Consider the following 19,114-nt stretch of genomic DNA (forward strand, 5'->3'; position numbering starts at 1 on the left):
TGACGCTTTCTCCTGCGGGGGCGGGTGAAGCGGTCAGACAGGATAAAACTTGTTACGCGCGCAGTGCAGTGGTGGGGGGAGAAAAGTGGCGTGATCCGCGATCTAATTTAGTAGTGTGTGATCCTTTGACCGTGACGCTTGCTCCTGCGGGGGCGGGTGAAGCGGTCAGACAGGATAAAACTTGTTACGCGCGCAGTGCAGTGGTGGGGGGAGAAAAGTGGCGTGATCCGCGATCTAATTTAGTAGTGTGTGATCCTTTGACCGTGACGCTTGCTCCTGCTGGAGCGGGTGAAGCGATCATGTTATGCGCGTAGTGCAGTGAAAAAGTGTATAGTATTTTGCGGTGAGCTCGGTGTGGCGACGGAAAAAAACAGCCTTACATCCAGGTAAAATCGTTCTTTATTATTATTTACTTACCAATTACCACTTGCAACTAAATACGTGCCAGGATCGAAAATTTAATTTTCGATTCGGGAAGTGTAAAAACATTTCATATATCCATTTGATATCTGGGTGTTTTTATGCGGGGCTTACTGTAAATGAAAATGACCTCAGAATGTGTGTGTATTTACTGCCATTCTTGAAATGGGTCGTTGGAATTTCAGTAGAGCTATCACCTTTCATCTCCCGGGCTAAAATTGTCTGCAGATATAAAGATATCGAAGGGTATCAATAAATACATGCATACAATTTTCTTCCATAAAAGCACTGCCGGTCAGTGGGAGGTGGATTGTATACACACACACACACACACACACACAAATCTATCTTACAGTGATACCTCCATGAGTCGATGTTCCATGACTCGATATCGACTCATGGAACCATACTAAAAACATAATTTCATGGTTACTATGATGGTCCCCAGAAGCAGCTTTCCAAAGAATTGCTGTTCCATGACTCGATATTTCCATGAGTCGATGGTCCCTTCAATATCGACTCATGGAGGTTTCACTGTATATATAAAAATATCTATATAAATAAAAATGGAATGGTGTTTGTATGTCACGAAATGGCTTACGAACGGGTTAACGGATTTAAACGATTATTTCTCCGTTTTGTTCGTCAGAGGTTCCGACGTGTTTGTGTGTATAAAAATCCCAGAATATTCACCGGAAAAGTCGGAAAAACGAGAGTGGACGAAACTGTCATTTTGTATGGGACGATCTATAGCGTATTCAACAGCCTACTTGATGGCAAGACGAAGTTTGCCGGGACCGCTAGTATATAAATAAAAATGGAATGGTGTTTGTATGTCACGAAATGGCTTTCTAACGGGTTAACGGATTTGAATGATTATTTTTCTATTCTATTCATCAAGGGCTCCAACGTGTTTGCGTGTATAAAAATCCCAGGATATTCACCGGGAAAGTCGGAAACAGGCTTGATAGAAACTCCTCTGCGATGCAAAGAGGAGGCGATTTTGCCGTTTTTCTGAGGAGAAAAAAATAAACTCAAAATTTTCAACACAGATCCTCATGCGATTCGAGTGAGAGTGCAGAAAAATGCGAGGATTTTTTCAGACACTCTCTCTCTCTCTCGTTGCGATGCTCACCATCACTCACACTTCAAACGAACTCTCGAGTCTGCCACCCGAACAGACAGTCCTCGGGGAGTTGTGAGAGCACCCTTTTTTGATGGAATTCAACTCGGCTTTTTTTGTGCTGCATCTTCCTCGCTCATTTTTCGTTGCCTCGCTGCTTAGCATTTTTTGGCTCCCTCGCCAAGAGGCACTGGCAGCACGCTGCTCTAGAGTATGTCACCGAACTCTGATGATGTTGAGGAGAATTATCAAGCCTGGTCGGAAAAACGAGCATGAACGGAACTGTCATTTTGTATGGGACGATCCCTTGCGTTGTTCAGCAGCCTTCTTGATGGCAAGACGAAGTTTGCCGGGACCACTAGTTCTTTAATACAGTGATACCTCCATGAGTCGATGTTCCATGACTCGATATCGACTCATGGAACCATACTAAAAACATAATTTCATGGTTACTATGATGGTCCCTAGAAGCAGCTTTCTAAAGAATTGCTGTTCCATGACTCGATATTTCCATGAGTCGATGGTCCCTTCAATATCGACTCATGGAGGTTTCACTGTAATAATAATTTTTAGTTGAATGGAATCCTTAAAGATATATCTTAGAAACAGGATGACCATCCATCCGGGAAATCCGGGAAAAGCGGAAAAACACGGGAATTCCAATTGACCGGGAAAAAATACGGGAAATTATAAAATATACCGGGAAAAATATGTTTTATAAACAAGACATACACTGCCGTTAATCGCAAGTCAGTCCCATCTGCATTTTCGTCAAAATTGAGTTGAGCTCAGTTTTCAACAAATCTTCCAATGCTCTTTCAGCTGCACTTATGAGATTATATTATTTGTTCGGAAAAATTAGGAAAAAACAGCAAGTCAAATTGTCCCATAATGAAAAGTAACCGCACCCAAGTAACCAGTAAGCACGATAATGCGGCACGGTAACAGCATTATATGCGCATATAGGGTAATCATTTGATGCTTGTCAGTTTTATATACGCATATAATGCTATTATAATGCCAGAAAAAGCGAAATAGCGTGCCATTATAATGCGAAGATATAACCGTGCTTCTCGGCATCACTAGTGCTGATATAAGACCACGTGAGAAACGTCAGTTGTTTTCGCCAGGTTTTTCGGGCGAATATTTTGTGCTTTCGCGTACGCAGCCAGAGAGATTTTGCGTATGCGGCCAAGCAGCTGGTACACGAGGTAAATAAATAAATGAATGAAAACGGAAACCTTGAATAGTATGCAAAATGTAATAAAATGATTGAGATAGTACTTCTCCGTATCAGACTTATTCATTTTGGTTGTTTTCATCCTTTTGAGGACTTGAAATTGCCACATATTGATCCTTGTTTTATGACGAAGAAATTCCTAATTTTGCGTCTCGAACCTGCGACACCTGTATTGTTGAATTGTTGAAGTTCTGCTCCTTTGCTCCTTCGCCCACATAAGATGAATAGTATTGGAAAGAAAAGTGACCAATTTAAACCACTACTTTTCCCCGTCATAAAACCTGCAATTGTAGTAGTGAGAAGACTTATGTTTGACTCCCTCTCACCACTACATGTAAACACAAAGCACGTGGTATATCTGTCAAAATACTGGATGGCATTTAAGCAGGCCCTGTATGCGAATATAGAGCCAATATAGTGCTTATTTAATGCCTGTATGCATCAGGCTTAGAAGCATTAATGATGCTGTAATAGGGTTTTTAGGCAGCGTAAGTGCTGTTATAAGGTGTGTAAGCATTTGAGGTGCTATTATAATGTATGTACGCATCTATGATGCTGGTTAAGGGCTTATTATTAGTGCTAATGGTTACTTGAGCATGTCAGTCCCACTACAGATTTCCGCACCGTGTAACACAAAAATGAACCGTGTTTCGATCATGTTTTTATTTTTCTCGGAAAGATATCATAGTAAAAAGCAAGTTGTGAGAGTTTCATTAAGATTGGAACATGTTGCAATCCTCTGGAATTTTTAGAATATTCGTATGGAAAACGAGTTTGGAAACTTCACAGCCCAGTTTCTCAATGCCTACTTTTTACAGACGGGACTGACTTGCGATTCACGTCAGTACAGGTTTATTGTTTTATAAGCATTATGAGCGGAACTTGTTTTTTTTTTTTCAGAAGGCCTGCTTGACAACTCGCATTTTGCATTATGGCTAATGTAAAAAGTTGCTAGAGAGTTATCAATTTTTGTTTTTTTTTCAGACGATTCCTGTCAGAGTGAGATGTCTTGTAGATTTATTACGGCAATATTTTGAGCAGATTAAAACTACAGTTACCCCACAGTTGTGGCTCAACTAATGGTCATTTTTGCAGTACAATACATGATTAAAAAACATCGTGACGTTGTAGAAAATAAAATCACCTTCCAGGCAGTGGAGAATATAGTTGTTTTCGAGAATACACCTGAAAATTTGATTTACGTAAAAGGGCCATTTTCTATAGAAATTTCAAACGTTGTCCATCCCACAGATGTGGATCAGTAGCAGAGGAGGATCCTTATTATGGATCAAATCGACTAATATTATGGATCAGAACACTATAACAGCAATTTATCTGTGCGGTAAACGAATGGTGTGTTAGCGAAAGCATACGTTTTGGCGTTTATTTCGGAATCGTCTTATCTTTGATTCATAACTGTGGCATGGTTTCCAATGCCCCACAGTTATGAATCAACACTTCTGGGAATACGGTTAAAATTTTATTTCCCACAGACGGAAAAAAATATGCTTAAGCTTATTATTAGGGTAAATCGGGATAATGCGCCCCAAACGGGCAATACGCCACACTTCATTTTAAACGGATCGAGTCTTATTTAACACGTAAATTTGATTACATATCTTAAATATCCACAAAAAATGATATAGTACATATTAGATCTTTGAGAAGTATGAAAAACCAATAGATATTTCAAAAATATCTAAAATCAGCTTTTTGGCGTAAAATTTCTAAACCGATAAGCAAGCCTCGTTGTAAATGAAGCCCTTCCTTTACTATTCTACTTTTTACAAAAACTTTTACCGGAAGACGAGTGCTAATGGACCCTTTTAAGCTTAGCAAGTGGTGGAATTTCTATTGGACCATTTGTACAATGCTGTGGATCGTTTTTCTGTGGGAGGGGCATATTACCCGGTTTGTTTTGAAACGTCAACATTAAGAGCGTTTACAAAAAACATCTTGTACTCTTGTTAGAAGCTACCTGGCAAGAGAAAGTTACATGCAGAGCGTGACCAACTTACAACACAACACCTTGACATAAAAAACGATAGAAATAATGCATTTGCTACTGCGATAGAGCGGTTTTTCCTTAAGTGGGGCGTATTATACCTGTTTACCCTATTGATTGCGATGCTGTACAGGTTTATTGTTCACGTTGGTGAAATGTGTTCTGTGTAATTGCAACTCTATCTAATGAGATATTCCCGTTTTAATCCAACTTTGATCCATATCTGTGTGCTATCCATAACTGTGGGGTGACTGTACCTTGAGATTATTGTCAAACTTCTTGGTGATATGCTTCATAAATTTTCATTCATATTCATGGTAAACACTTACTCAAAACATCTTTGGGAAATCACTGAAATTACTAGTGCAATACCTATAAGATTTTCAATGAAATGTAAAAAAGACACTTCACTATTTTTTTTCGGAGTTCTTCGCAGATCTCTAGCCGTTGATGAATGCTTGGTATTTTTTTTTTTTTTAGAAGTTTGAGAGATTTCTAAAATCTTCGACAGAATCAAATGTTTTGCGGATCCCTGGAGTTATACTGATTTTTGGTGAAGCATTGTTTGGATCACTAGCTTGACTAGTCCTCGATCTATGACAAAGTTCTTATGAAATGCCTGATTTTTTTTTCAGATTTACAGCATATTCTTCCAGCAATCCCCAACGAATTTCTTGTGAGATCTTTTATGAATCCATGGCAAGATCATTGATGAATGATTAAATGACGAGATCTTTTAGGTATACTTAGTGAAATTTTTGTTTAATTCTTGATAACATCTTTGATGGATTCCTGGGATGATGCTTTGTTGAATTTATTTACGACTCTTTCTTTATGATCGACTATTCTTCGACTATTTCTATTACGAAAAAAGCGTTTTTTATAAAAAGTGCTTGAATAAAAATTGTTGCAAATAGGCCAAATTTTACGAATTAAGTTGTTTTTTTTTTTGTTTATTAATAGTTTTACCATTGAAACAGTTAGATAGATATTGATATGAGCTAATAACTATGGAATCATGTTCTAGTAACTAGAGCAAAGTATTCGTCTAATTTGGGTTATCTCAAGTTCGTTGAAAATTATTGGCGCTCTAGAGCACCAACAAAAAACGGAGAATTAAACTTTGCCGTTCAAGCCACTCAAACAAAAATAAACTGACCAGGATTAACTCCTGAAGGTACATTAGGAAAAATTCTAGTTGAAAGCTTAACGAAATCCTGAAGGATAATTTTGTAATAAAGCTCAAGAAATCCCTAGAGGCATTTCTGGAGAAGTTTCTGGTTGTATGTTTGAGAATGTTCTAAACTAGAATCTTACAAAGAAATTAATGGAAGAATCACCGGAAAAAAATTATGATAACTTTGAATTTTCTTGGTAAATGCCTTATTGTGGCCTTCGTAGCCGTGCAGTTAGTGGTGTCAGTCGGTTAGGCGTATTGTGCTACGGAGTGTGGGTTTGATTCTCGCCCCAGACGGAGAAAACTTTTTGTCAAACGAAAAATTCTTCACTGGTCCACTGGTCGTTCCATGTGTCCGTTGTCTAATGCTAGTTATGTTCAGTATGTACAGCCTTTGGCTGAATACGGTGTAAATCGTCTCTCTTCAAAAGAATCTTTGGGGGGGAGGGCAGGATCAAACATGTCGCGCGTCGGTCGAGTGAGAGTGAAAAAAAAAACCGCGATCACTTAGTTGTGTTTGATCTTCCGACCTTGACGCTTGCTCCTGCGGGGGTCGGCGATGAGGGCAGGATCAAACATGTCGCGCGTCGATCGAGTAAAGTGAAAAAGTGCCACTTTCGATTAGTGCTTTTTGATCTTCCGACGTTGACGCTTGCTCCTGGGCAGTGCGTCAAGAAAGCCCGAGCAGTCGTCAGTTGCTTTCCCTCACGGGTTGCGCGCCTATTTTCTCTGAGTGCTTTTATATACCCGAGCAAACGAGTGAAGCCGAAAGAGGATTGTTGCTGCTCAAGGATGACGGATCAATTGGTGAGCTCGTTTCATGCTACTGTTTCTAATCGTATGACTGCACCTTTAATCGTTACAACGGTGAGACGTAAATATGATTTTTCAAAAATATATGAAATTTTTTATTCAAAACACCTTCTTCTTTTTACCTTTATTTTTGTAATTAAAAAAAAAACTTCACGCAGAGAACTAACAACGATTCAAAACAATAATTATTCTTGTTGTTTTCAATAAGCTTTTTCAGTTTGTTGTAAATCAACAAATTGTGCTGAAACAGCAATGACTTTTATCAAAACAAATAAAAATATTGTTGGATTTGTTGGCAGCATTTTCAATTTGATTTTTGTTGAAACAACAAAATAAAATCTTTATTTCAAATCATAGAGTTATTTGTTTCAGTTACTATTATTGTTATTTGAAACGAAAATTTAACTCAGTGTGTAAGGCAGTGTGTGGCCCGCCATTTTATTTCGCGCTGTAAACGGAGTGTAAGAAAAAATGGCTGACGCGGAAGAGTTCATCGAAGAACTCGATGTGGAAAAAAATATCCGTGAAGGAAGTCGAGCTGATAGAATTGCTCAACAGTTTTAGAATTACTGAAGCTATTATTGAAGCCCTTCTTGGTAAGTTTTAACCATTCTTTTATAGAATTTCAATTCTCATCAGCCTTTTTTCGTGATTGCAGTTAATTCTTACATGATTGAAACGCTAAAAGTGATTCAGCGGCAAGAAATCGAGCTGCTGATTCTACCCCCGTCGCTTGCGGAGTGGACCAAATTCATTCATCCATTGGATATTTGGAGAACAGCGCAGGTACTTATGCCATTTTCAATCTTTATTTATTTTTGTTGACATAAAACTATTTTTAGGGGCTACCAAAAGTCCAAAAAATTCCAGCAAGTGGCAGCAGCTCTGCTTCGGTGCAAAATACCTTCTGAACCAAGGGTCACGTGGGATTCATGCACGGCCACCTATTTGCTGAAAAACTCGTCGGAGGCACAAGCCATCATACGAAAATACAGCCAAACACCGTTTCTCTCAAGATCCGACAAAATGTATCACCCACTGAATTTAAAAATATACGGTGTTAGAAGTTATGATCGTTTTTCTTAATTTCAAAATAAGAGCAAAATAAAATTTAGCGGGGTGGAGGGGGAGCAGATCTGGGATCAATAAAATCTTTATTTATTTCTTATAAAAACATTTTCAAATTAAAAACCAAGTGTGATTTATTTTGAAAATGTTATGTTTTATTTTAAAGCAAAAATATTGTTATTTCGAAAGAAAAAAAATATTGAATCAAAATTTTATTTTGTTGAACCGCATTGGACCCAGCTATCAAATTTAACAATTAATATTTTTAAACTGAACTGCTTATAGTTATTAAAACAATGAAAGGATATTATAAGCCGGCAAATAATACAGAAAAATGGTTGAAATGATACAGATTTTTGTTGATATTAAAAATGTTTTCGCTGCGTGTTCGAATGGTTTCTCACTTCAAGTGTAGACTTCCAAAAGGTTCACTTTATTCAACAAACTTTGAAAGGTCGTCACCTCAAGTGTCGGCATAATTGTTCTCTGCATAGATAGGGTAACTTACGTAATGTCGGCAGCCTAAGCAGCTGAGCTTTTAAGAGGGCAATTTTACGCAACAATAGAGCATAACAATTAGCAGGAGACACCTGAACTACACTTGAGCACTCTTCATTCATTAATTATTATACACAAAACACTATTTTATTCTCTTAATCTTCTATTTTTCCTCACCAAAGTCACGAGGCACTTGTTCTTTTATCGGCAATGCAATTACTATTGTCGGCAATAAAAATGTTCACTTCGGCAATCCAAAACTGCGCAAAAACTAGTTAATGTATTCGTAACATTTTGTATTTGTTGACAAATCCTGAAATTAAACGTCACTCATTATGTTCGACTCGTTGAAAGGGCCAATGCAGAAAAATACGGACTACACTGAGAACAAAATTGCAGTTATAAATAAAATAGCAGAGAGTCGAATTGAATACACAACGCCACTAAATTTGTGCAGACTAAGGCGCCGTCCACAAATTGCGTAACGCTCTAGGGGGAGGGGGAGTAGGCTCAAACACAAAATTTATTTTTTTTCTTACAAAGACCGTTCCGGAGGGGGGAATGGTCGAACACGATTCTCTTGATTTGTTCTTATTGCGTAGGAGTAGGCTCGAACGTTGCGGCTCAAACACAATTTTTTTTTTCATGAATTCAAGTCAGGAGAAACCTCAGGGTTTGAGCCAAAAATATTAAGATTTAGAGGGGCGCAAGCGTCTTGAAGGTGGGTTTTCAAGTTATAAAGGGTGGCCTTCAGTGAAGTCACCATAGCTTCGGTGATTTCTGAACAATTTTGAAACTTTTAGCACCACTGTCTTGAAAATTGGATTTATGAAAGCTTCGTAGAATGTCAGATTTGTGTAAAATCAAAACTAGTTTCAATAAAATGTAGTTTACTCCTAATGTTTCCTCATTTTACTTAAAGGATATCTTTGTTTGACCGTGACTTCATGAACGCTCAACCGATTCCAAACCTTTTTGCATGTTTTAGAAACTTACTTAATTGTTTTCAAACTTTTCATACACCACAATTCACTAAAAAATGTTTTGACCAAGTTATTCAACAGGAACTGCAAAAAACATGAGTTTTTAACGAAAAACGTCAGTTTTTTTTAAGTTTTTGTCAGTTAAACAATATTTTTAAAGCTGAAACTGGGTTTCCTTATTTGTTAAACCTTTGAAAAAAACTTGTCAACAATTTCTAAATAATTTTGAAACATTAATATTTTTGCTCATGTTAAAAAATATATGCACTATTCAACTCATAATTAAAAAAAAAGGCTTTATAAACACAAGTTTTATAGGAAAAATTTAATTTTTAGCGAAAAAACTTAAATAATTCAAAGAGATTCGATTTTTTTCTTTAAAAAATCAAGTTTTGGGTAGTATTTGTAACAAAACTAAACCAAAACCATTTTTTAAAAATGTATTGTATGAACAGTAATGAAACAACTATTTTTTGCTTCAAAAACATGTACATACAAATATTTGAAATCGGTTGAGTGTTTATGAAGGTCAAACAAATATAAATGTTTCGGTAAAATGAAGAAAAATTTCGAGAAAATTACTTCTAACAAAATTGTATCGATTTAAGTCAGATTTGATGTTTTACAGGGTTTTCATAAGTTTGGTTTTGAAAATAGTGATGCTGAAGGTTTTAGAATTGGTTAGTGATAACCGGATTATGGTGACTTCACTGAGGGCCATTTTTTATAACTTGAAAATTCGCCTTCAAGACGCTTGCGCCACCCTTCTTCTTCTTCTTCTTCTTCTTCTTCTTCTTCTTCTTCTTCTTCTTGGCATTAACGTCCTCACTGGGACAGGGAAGTCAAGGAAATTTCCATTACGAAAAGATCCTGGACCGACCGAAAATCGAACCCAGACACCTTCAGCCTGGCTTTGCTTTGTAGCCGCGGACTCTAACCACTCGGCTTGCGCCACCCCTAAATCTTAATGTTTTTTTTGGCTCAAACTTTGAGGTTTCTCTTCTTATATGATTTGAATTCATAAGGGCGCACGAATTTTTGGTTTTGAGGAGCTTTTGAAAAATAAGCCGCACCCTAGTGTCTATACGCAAAAATAACGCTAAAAGGTAACGCAAAATTGAAAATTCTACAGGCTTTTTATACATTTTTTTACGTTCATATTATTCTCAGTGTATGAGAAAATCAGAATTGGCCCTTTGCAAATCAATTCACTCATGATTTGGCACAAATACATCATCCTCTGATTGCCTGTAGAACAACAGGAGTGTTGCCAAAATAGTTAACCTATCGAAAGACGTATATTTTATATGTTTCTCAGTATATTGAAGTATATGCGCTACAATCTTCTGATAAGGAAAGTATTGAAAGGCTCAATTATTACCCATGCATGTTTTGTTGCCTAATTTTAATGAATTAATTAGTTGTATTCGATTTTTAAATGAATTTAAATTGTGAATAAAAAACACACCGCAATTGAATATGGTTCTCTGGCAACCTATTCCCATAATGAAAAGTGATTGCCGAGGAAAGCAAAGTGCATTAAATTTAATTTGTGATTTGAAGCATAAAAATTCAGTATTTTCGAGTGCTTTATAGTCAAATCAAAAGTTTAATAGTGCATGAGTGATCGGTGCGTAGCTTTTGTGACAAATTGGTATTGGAGCGGAGAATTGGACATTTCAAAGTGGTGAGTTTTTCTTAAGCTGTTCTTGTGTTGTTTTATTCGGCAGCTCACAAATGACAATAATTTCGTAAGCATTTATTTCATTCTATGATAAAACCCATATTATATAATATTTTTGTGAAAGATGAGGTTTACATGGAAGATTATAGTTCAGGGAATATATTGAGTACATTGAAGGTAACTCTTGTTCCGTTGATAAATTTTAACAAGGACGATAAGTGAGTGCTGCCGAAAATACCCTCAGGGTGCCGAAGCCATCATTTACCCTATTGTTCATATCAAATGAAAATATTATATTTACATATAAGCATGTTTATATCTCACAAATAATTATTTATCATGGTCTAATCGCTTATCAAAGTGAATCATGTGACCCAACGATCCTTCCCATTAACAAACATCCCTCCCAGTAACCTTTGTGGAGATGCAGAGGCAAACACGGTCTCCAAATAGCAAAGATTACACACTAACATTCCTTCCCTCAATCCCACCTGACTGCAAGGACGTGGCCGGCGCCGTCATTGACCATGTATAAATAGAGGCACTGAATTATGCACACTGAAGAAGATTATGGCCAATCCCAGCTGAACTTATAGTTGATTCTTTGTGCATTTTCATTGACTTCGGTCAATCACGGAATAGCAACCATTGATATGTGTAGTCAGTCTAAGCTAAGCTAAGCTCTCTTCAAAAGAATCTTTGGGGGATTTCCTGATGGAATTTCTGTGAAAAAATGCATACAGTAATACGAGCAGTATTACCTATTGTAATGTCACAAGGAGTTCCAAAAAAAGTTTAAAAAATATTTTTAGACAGGCTGTCTACTACCTGGAAAAACCTGGAATTATCAGGGATTTTTTTTTTTCAACCTGGAAAAACCTGGAGTTCTCATGTAATTTAGGCTGCCATCAGGGAAATTATTCTGAATAAGCAATACATATTAGAATATGTCCTTTTTGTGACACAAAATCCTTTCAATCAAAAAATTTTCGGCTTCGCCGCTATCTAAATGCTACTTGCGATGTTTAGAATTTCAATTGTTTAGTCAGTGCCGTTCGTAGAACAATGGTCTACGTTAAAATACAGGAAACCGCTGCAGGAAATTTCTTTTCTATCTCTTGATCAACGAAAAATCCCAACAGAAAATCAACAGAGAATGTACCTACTTCTAGTAACCTGTCTCCCTCTGATTTTGACATTTTCTAAACAATTGAATCAAATGATTGATCCAATGTTCAAAACCACCACTATGTCTGAGTCAGTTCAAATTCATTAATTAAGGCGAAGTAGGCCGTCATTGAAATTTGTACGCGTCGTTGATGATTGTTGCTAACACATCTCACGAATTAGAATCAAAGAAAATCAGTTGGTTTTGCACTGACACAGCTGAAAAAGTATCAGCATACTTTATGCATGTTAGCGCGTACAGTGATACTTTTTCAAGTCAATATAAACTATAAAGACTGAGTTTTATCACTTTGAAATGCAGCTGAAAAGTCATCATTGTTGCCAAAATGAATGACGGGCTACTTGGCCTTAAATTGTTATTAGATTTCGTTTCTCTGATGGATTCAAATAATTTTTGAAATATTTTTAATTAGAATGCTTGTTTTTTAATGGTAATGGCCGAGTTGTTAAATTTTCTAAAAGCTAATGATGATAATAAATCATCGAGCTGTTTAGTAGAATACCTATAAGTAGATGCAAAAAAAAAACGAATTCCCTTACGCGTATTTCGACTTCAACTGTAAGGCCGTCTTCAGTGTCGTGTACTGACTCGACTTTAAGAAAACCATCGTATGCACACATTATATTTTAAAACTAGGTATAAACGTAATTCCCTACTCATTTTTTATAAACCTAAATTCTAGGAGCTTTTAGGTACATTCCATCCCTTTTTTGTTGAAACTTTAAATGCTGAAAGGTACATCACGGGAACGATTAGTAGGTACCAAGTTGAATAGTTGAGTTATTACTGAAATTTATTTGAAACCTGGATCCAAACTTTTTTGTTTATCGTAATAATAGACTGGATAGAGCATGTGGAGGAGTTGCTATCATCATTCATAGGCGTATAAAATCAACTTTTTTCGTCATTTGACACCAAAGTTTTTGAAACCTTGGGTGTTTCTGTTGAAACACAGCTTGATGAATGTATTTTCATAGTTGCCTACTTGCATTTCCAATGCACTGGACAGCAAGTTGATTTGCTTCAAACTGATTTGCGGAAATTGACTCGGAATAAGTCAAATTTTTTTGTCATAGGGGTCATAAATGCAAAACATCGCTCATAGAATAAGTAATTTCAACGGCAGAATTTTATTTGTGTAGTGCTCTTCAGGATATTTCTCAATTTAATACCCTGATAGCCCTACTTGGTTTTCCTCTTTTAGAAACCCTTCTATGATTGATTAGGTCTTAACCGATTATAGTCACATTTGTAGTCAACTGGTTACTCACGCTAATTTTGATTCTGATCATGTCTCTGCCACATTTAGTAAAAATATTGTATAATATTGGTGCCAAAATGCTGCCTTGAGGAACACCAGATCTTACAGAAAGTCTTTCGGACCTGGAGTTCTGATAATTAACCGGAAGTGTACGATTTGACAGATAACTTTGAATTATTCTAACAATGTATGTTGATTTTTTTTAATTTAATTTACGACGAAGCTTGCGTGTCGTCTGTAGAAGATTACAAAAAAGTTTGGATATGTTTTCTTCATACTTGCAAACATGGAAGATTTCTCCTAATGCTTCCAAAACACAACTAATAATATTCCCACAAAAAATAAAAGCTCTTCATTTGGAACCTTCAAGTAGACATGTTGTCACGATGAAATTGGTTCCAATAAATTATTCAGATGAAATTTAGTATCTAGGGCTTAAGCTAGATAAAAAAGTATCTTTCAAAAATCACATTAAGGGCAATGTAACAAATATGTTATTAACTTATTAACAGAAAATCAAAACTATGTCTTGATCTTCAAAAAAAAATTTCAGTCCGGCCATATGTATGCTGTATCCATATGGACTAGTTGTTGTAATATCAGGAAGGAAGTTCTGCAGAGGATTCAAAATAAAATTTTGAAAATGTGTTGACTAACAAAAAATACCTAGATATAAGAAATGCAAGTTATCTTTAAAGTTATGCTGATAAAGGAATTGAAAAAAAACTAGCAAATAAATTTCGCTTTTAAGTGCCTTATTCTGCTTCCAGCTCAAGAACACAATTCTACTCTAACGACCTCCTCGTACCGAAACTAAAACTCTTCAAATTTAGCAGCTCATTAGGTTTGCGAACTGTGGGAGAACTTTTCCGCCACTTGTGCAGACCAAAAGTCGCCATTCCACCTTGGGATCTGGGATCGGGACTGAGACTGGGAGGGCAAATCGTTACATCGAATGACTTGCTTTGCTCCTCCCCTTGTGCGAACGAAAGGAAATGACAGCTTGACAAGATTTCTTCCACCACGTTGGCGACGCGTCGCTACGCTTGCTTGGATAAAGAGGAAGCTGGACGAGTTGGGTCCCCTAATGGCCAACTCGGGTCTGTAGAATGGATTTGCCAAAGCAGCTGAGCATTTCCAGGATAAAACGCAAATCGCCTAGACGCTAGCTTTTCCGAATTGAGTGAAATTTCGCACATGTATTTGTGGCTATCCAATATGACATTCATAATTGAAATTTTGCAAATTTCTAGACCACGTTTTGAAAAGCCAAAAGGGTTATAATTCAAAAACGGTACCTTTGAATTTAATTACGGTGCCTGTGAAATTCATATCTTAAAAATCCTATTATTTGATATACCTTTTCAAAACGTAGTCTTTGGTATATAGAAAACAAAATGATAGGAAATGTCATATTAAATGGTCTCCTAATGATTGCGCGAAGTTTCATTTGCATTAAAAATTGTCAGTCTGAGAAGCAATTTTTATTTGCGTTTTGAGCAGGAAATGGTCAGCAGCAGCAGCAGCGTGAAATGAGGCGAAAACGAAAGAAATGCACTTTGCTCTTTGCTTGGGGGACAACCGCTCGGGGTCGCTTTGAGGCCATTACAGCTCGTTAGTTCCAGTGCAGTGCAGCGAGTGGCTGGCTGCTGATGCAACCGAATGCGAGAGAGCGTAAAAGCACTCCTGAATTAGGGTCACACTCCTTCTTGGGGTCGGGATGGTAATGCACTCACTAATCTGGGCTTATCGAGCTTTTTGCTTCGCCATGGAACCCCACCATTCTGACCGAAATTGAAAATCTCCTCCACTGCCTTCCCACTACTGGGAACAATTTTTCCGCCGAACTGAACCACCTTAGGCTTTGATTCGGTACCGTGGTGCCGCAATATCCGGACGCAATTAAAATTGGATTATGAATTATCATAGGCCATGGAAATAGTTTGTTTTTGTTGGATATTCATATTTTTAAAACAAGCATCCAAAGGGGCCCAAATAGCCGTAGTTGTAAATGCGCATTTGTTCAGCAAGACCAAGATGAGTATAGAGGGTTCAAATCCCACCGGTCGAGGATTTTTTCGTAAAGAAAATTATCTCGACTTCCCAGGGCATAGAATGCTTTTTCCAGACGATGTACGAATAAAAAAATGATCAGTTGGCAAAAATAAATCTCAGTTAATGAAACAAAAAAAAAAAAGCGTTCGAGTAAAACTGACATTTGTTTTCAATAACGTGTTTCAAGACTAACTTGATGTTATTTTACCTTACAAAATTGGTACAGGTCGGACTCGATTATCCGGAGACTCGATTATCCGGGGACTCGATTATCCGGGATTCGATTATCCGGAATTTTAGACTCGATTATCCGGAATTTGTTTTGATGTTCTTGTTTTTCAATTTTTTTGCATAAATCTGAGATAATTTGGTATTGCAATATACATTATGAATGGTTTTGCAGTTTAGAACGTATTTAAGAAAAGGGGGGATTTGAAAAAGTGTTTTTTGTGTATGCTGGTCGAAATTTTATTTTTCTTGTAAAGACCTCTACTGTTCCTAGAAAAAAAATTCTGGCTGTGCCAGCGCATCATATAAATAAAATAACGAAAAAAGATAATATTTAAGTTTTTTTTTGTCAAAGATTTAATTTTTTTTCTTAGTGATTCGATTATCCGTAGGATTCGATTATCCGGAGTGAAAAAAAAAATCGATACTCCGGATAATCGAGTCTGACCTGTAATAAAAATTGATCGTAGAAATTTTTTTTTTCATGGTTTCGAAAGACTTTTAAAATTAAAATAGATGAATTTCACTAAGGTGTCTATACATAGGCCCTGTCCGGATTTCGGTTCATCTCGGTACTCACCCCGGTGCTGACTAGCGAAAGCATCGTCCTCTCGTTCAGCGCCAACGTTTCGCCCTGCTTCATTTTGATTCGCTTCTTGTCTAGACACTTCATGGCGTACATCTTGCCGGTGTCGGCCTTCCGGCAGCCGTACACCTCGCCGAAACCGCCTCGACCGATGATCCGGTGCACGCTGAAGTCGTTCATCGTCAGCTGAAATGCAGAGAGCAGGAAAAAAAAACACGGGTAAATTAGCCTTGTAAGTGATTCTTGTGTGCGGAAAATGGGATGATGGGGGCGCATGGTGATTCATTTTTTTTCGAGTTTCTATTCGAAGGAAGCCGTAGCCTTCTAGGAACGGATGGGGTGAACGAATCAGACTGATCAAAGAAGTCTACTTTGATGGGATGGAGCGCTCGTTAACATACGTTATGCAGGATCACTGAATCGGCATCGATAGAAAAGTTTTCTTGATTGATTCGGGAACTTTTCCGTTCATCTGATTTACTTAGATGCTTTTGTACGTTGTACTTTATTTGTCAATTTTGGAAGTCGTATTCACTCATTCTTCGTGGTTATCTCAGTTTTTTTATAGAATATCCGGAAATTTAAGCAAAAATATTTCATTCGATAAATCATAACTGAACTGAAGTCCACACAAAGGGGGTAACGTGTTTCTTCTTGAATATTGTTCTTATAGCAGGCAAATGGACTTGAAACATCTTCCTAAATCAAATTTGGCATGAGTGGTGTAGTTTAGTTTGAACATTATGTCTAAAGATTAAGGATTTCCCATTAGTGTACAGAGGCATTTATTAATAAATGCAAATGTCTTAACTCAAAAATTTGAACGAAACTCATCTTCTTTTGTGTTACGTTCACAGCATAACTATCAAAACTAATACACAAATATCAAATCTTGTAGTTTTCATGTTTTATAGGATCTGACATTGTTTACTTTTTTTTTGTTTTGCGTTGAATTAACTCCAATTAAGTTTATAAATAGCTGTTCTTCGCACGACTACACGAACTTCGAAGAACGCAAAAAGGTAGAGAAAAGACTTTAATATCCCTTGGTTTTCCTCGCTTTTGATATTCAATGAACCGCAAAATATTGCACATCGTCTGTGAAACCTCAATCAAACTAAAACGTGTGTGGGATGTAGACACCGAAAAACACGGGCTTTTGATCAAAAAACTTTTTCAATCACACTCATACGCCTGTTCCCTGGCGAGTATTACGTGAAAAAGCGGTCGTGTCATTCGCTAACAAAAAAAAAATATCTAGCTAATGGTGAAATCCCATTAGCTCCGAAATGTTTGCGTGTATTTACATCGCGCTGAATGGAAATTCATTTATCGACAGAAAGCCTCCGAAGCATCGACGCTGAAATGTAAACTAATATGCCTGGAAATATCATAAAAAACGTGATTCCCGATTGATCGAGTGAAAGCTCATACTTTAATTTGTTTAAAGTGCTCTCCGGTGTTCATATCGGCTATCTATAGCGCAGCACGAAATACAACCTTACATCACTCCAGTTACGTCAGCCTACTGTCACACGGCTCGAGAATGGGTTCTCTCCTTTTCCCCTGAAGCAGGAGCAAACTGCCCACACACAAAATTCACGTGACAGGCCAGGATTTACGTGTACGTTGACCCTTTCAAGTCCGATGCCGATGGTTGAAGTCTATGGTAAATCAAATAAGGTTTTCGATGTGGTTTATGCGAAGTATTTACGCTTGTAAATTGTATGTGGAGTATCATAAATTAAGCTGTAGGCGTCGAACTTGTACATAATAGCTCAAAAGATCACCGGTTACTGCTCGCACCGCCGCTCACAACCCTGCGACGACGACGTATCTGGCTGCGTACCCCCGAGGCCAAGGTATCTAGAAGGGAGGTACCCCAATGTGTCAGATTTCCCGTTCCGCCATTTTGAAATACCAAATGACAGCTGGCTGTTTTGTTTTGATTGTGAACTAACACTACATGGAAACAACATACCACAGACAAAAACATACCATAAACATATTCTTCGATAAAGATCGCTTTTCAAGCACATACTTTGACTTATTTGACTTGATTTTAGTTTAATTTCACCGAATTCGATTTTGTGATTCAGAAATATCAGGTGCAGGGCGTCACAAAGCAGGAGTAGAATGTTCCTTTCACTCTCACGGGGTACACATCACAGGTAATTCCTCACCATCTTTTCAAGTTTGTGGTAGCACTCAACAGTCCATGCTTTGTCTTTCCGAATTTGAAAATAAAGGGCTCCCAATCAGAACATCTTCTTCTGCGATTCATAGTACTGGATTATAACATTAATGACGACAGTTCGAGTCGTTTTTGAAGCTTCATGGATGCAAGTGAAAATTTTCGCTCCACTGTATTTATGTTTCTTGCAGTAAACAATCCTTAACAACGCCATAGAAACCATAGAGTGAAAAACTGTGTACACAAACCCACCAGCTAGCCAGCACGCCAGCTGTCACTTCCATCTCCCCCACAGCTGACCTCACCTCGCACCCACTGACTGCTTAGATCGGTAAACCTGTCATTATAAAAACCTTGCCCGAGGCGCAGCATACCTGTCAGCGGAGTAAGTTGGGTAAGAGAAATATAAGGTAAATAAACAAATAGATACGAGTCCAGTTGTTAATTACACCTATCGTTTGTCTGGTGAGTTGCACGCTTACTGTCAATGATGATGTCACGCTACACGATAAGTGTTCATCTGCAACAACCAGACAGCTCACCAATCCACCGCGAGGTGGATCGTGCTGAGTTGTTGAGTTGAAGGAGAG

General features: G+C 37.5%; 1 protein-coding gene and 1 long non-coding RNA gene across 2 annotated transcripts in view; one reads left to right on the top strand and one right to left on the bottom strand.

Moving 5' to 3' along the window:
- The window catches only part of LOC110681207 (G protein-coupled receptor kinase 1-like), a 47,784-nt gene extending 31,261 nt beyond the window's left edge, over positions 1–16,523 (bottom strand). Inside the window, exon 1 of the mRNA XM_021856986.1 lies at positions 16,325–16,523. Coding sequence (XP_021712678.1) covers positions 16,325–16,510 — 186 coding nt within the window. The 5' untranslated portion in view covers positions 16,511–16,523. The remainder of the gene's footprint in view (positions 1–16,324) is intronic.
- LOC110681208 lies at positions 6,935–7,797 on the top strand. Its single transcript, XR_002503123.1, has 2 exons — positions 6,935–7,564; positions 7,621–7,797. It is a non-coding gene; the product is annotated as an uncharacterized LOC110681208 (long non-coding RNA).
- Positions 16,524–19,114: the final 2,591 nt, after the last annotated feature.

The sequence above is a fragment of the Aedes aegypti genome, unplaced genomic scaffold (assembly GCF_002204515.2).
Source record: "Aedes aegypti strain LVP_AGWG unplaced genomic scaffold, AaegL5.0 Primary Assembly AGWG_AaegL5_hic_scaff_56_PBJ_arrow, whole genome shotgun sequence".
In the NCBI taxonomy this organism is placed as follows: Eukaryota; Metazoa; Arthropoda; class Insecta; order Diptera; family Culicidae; genus Aedes; species Aedes aegypti.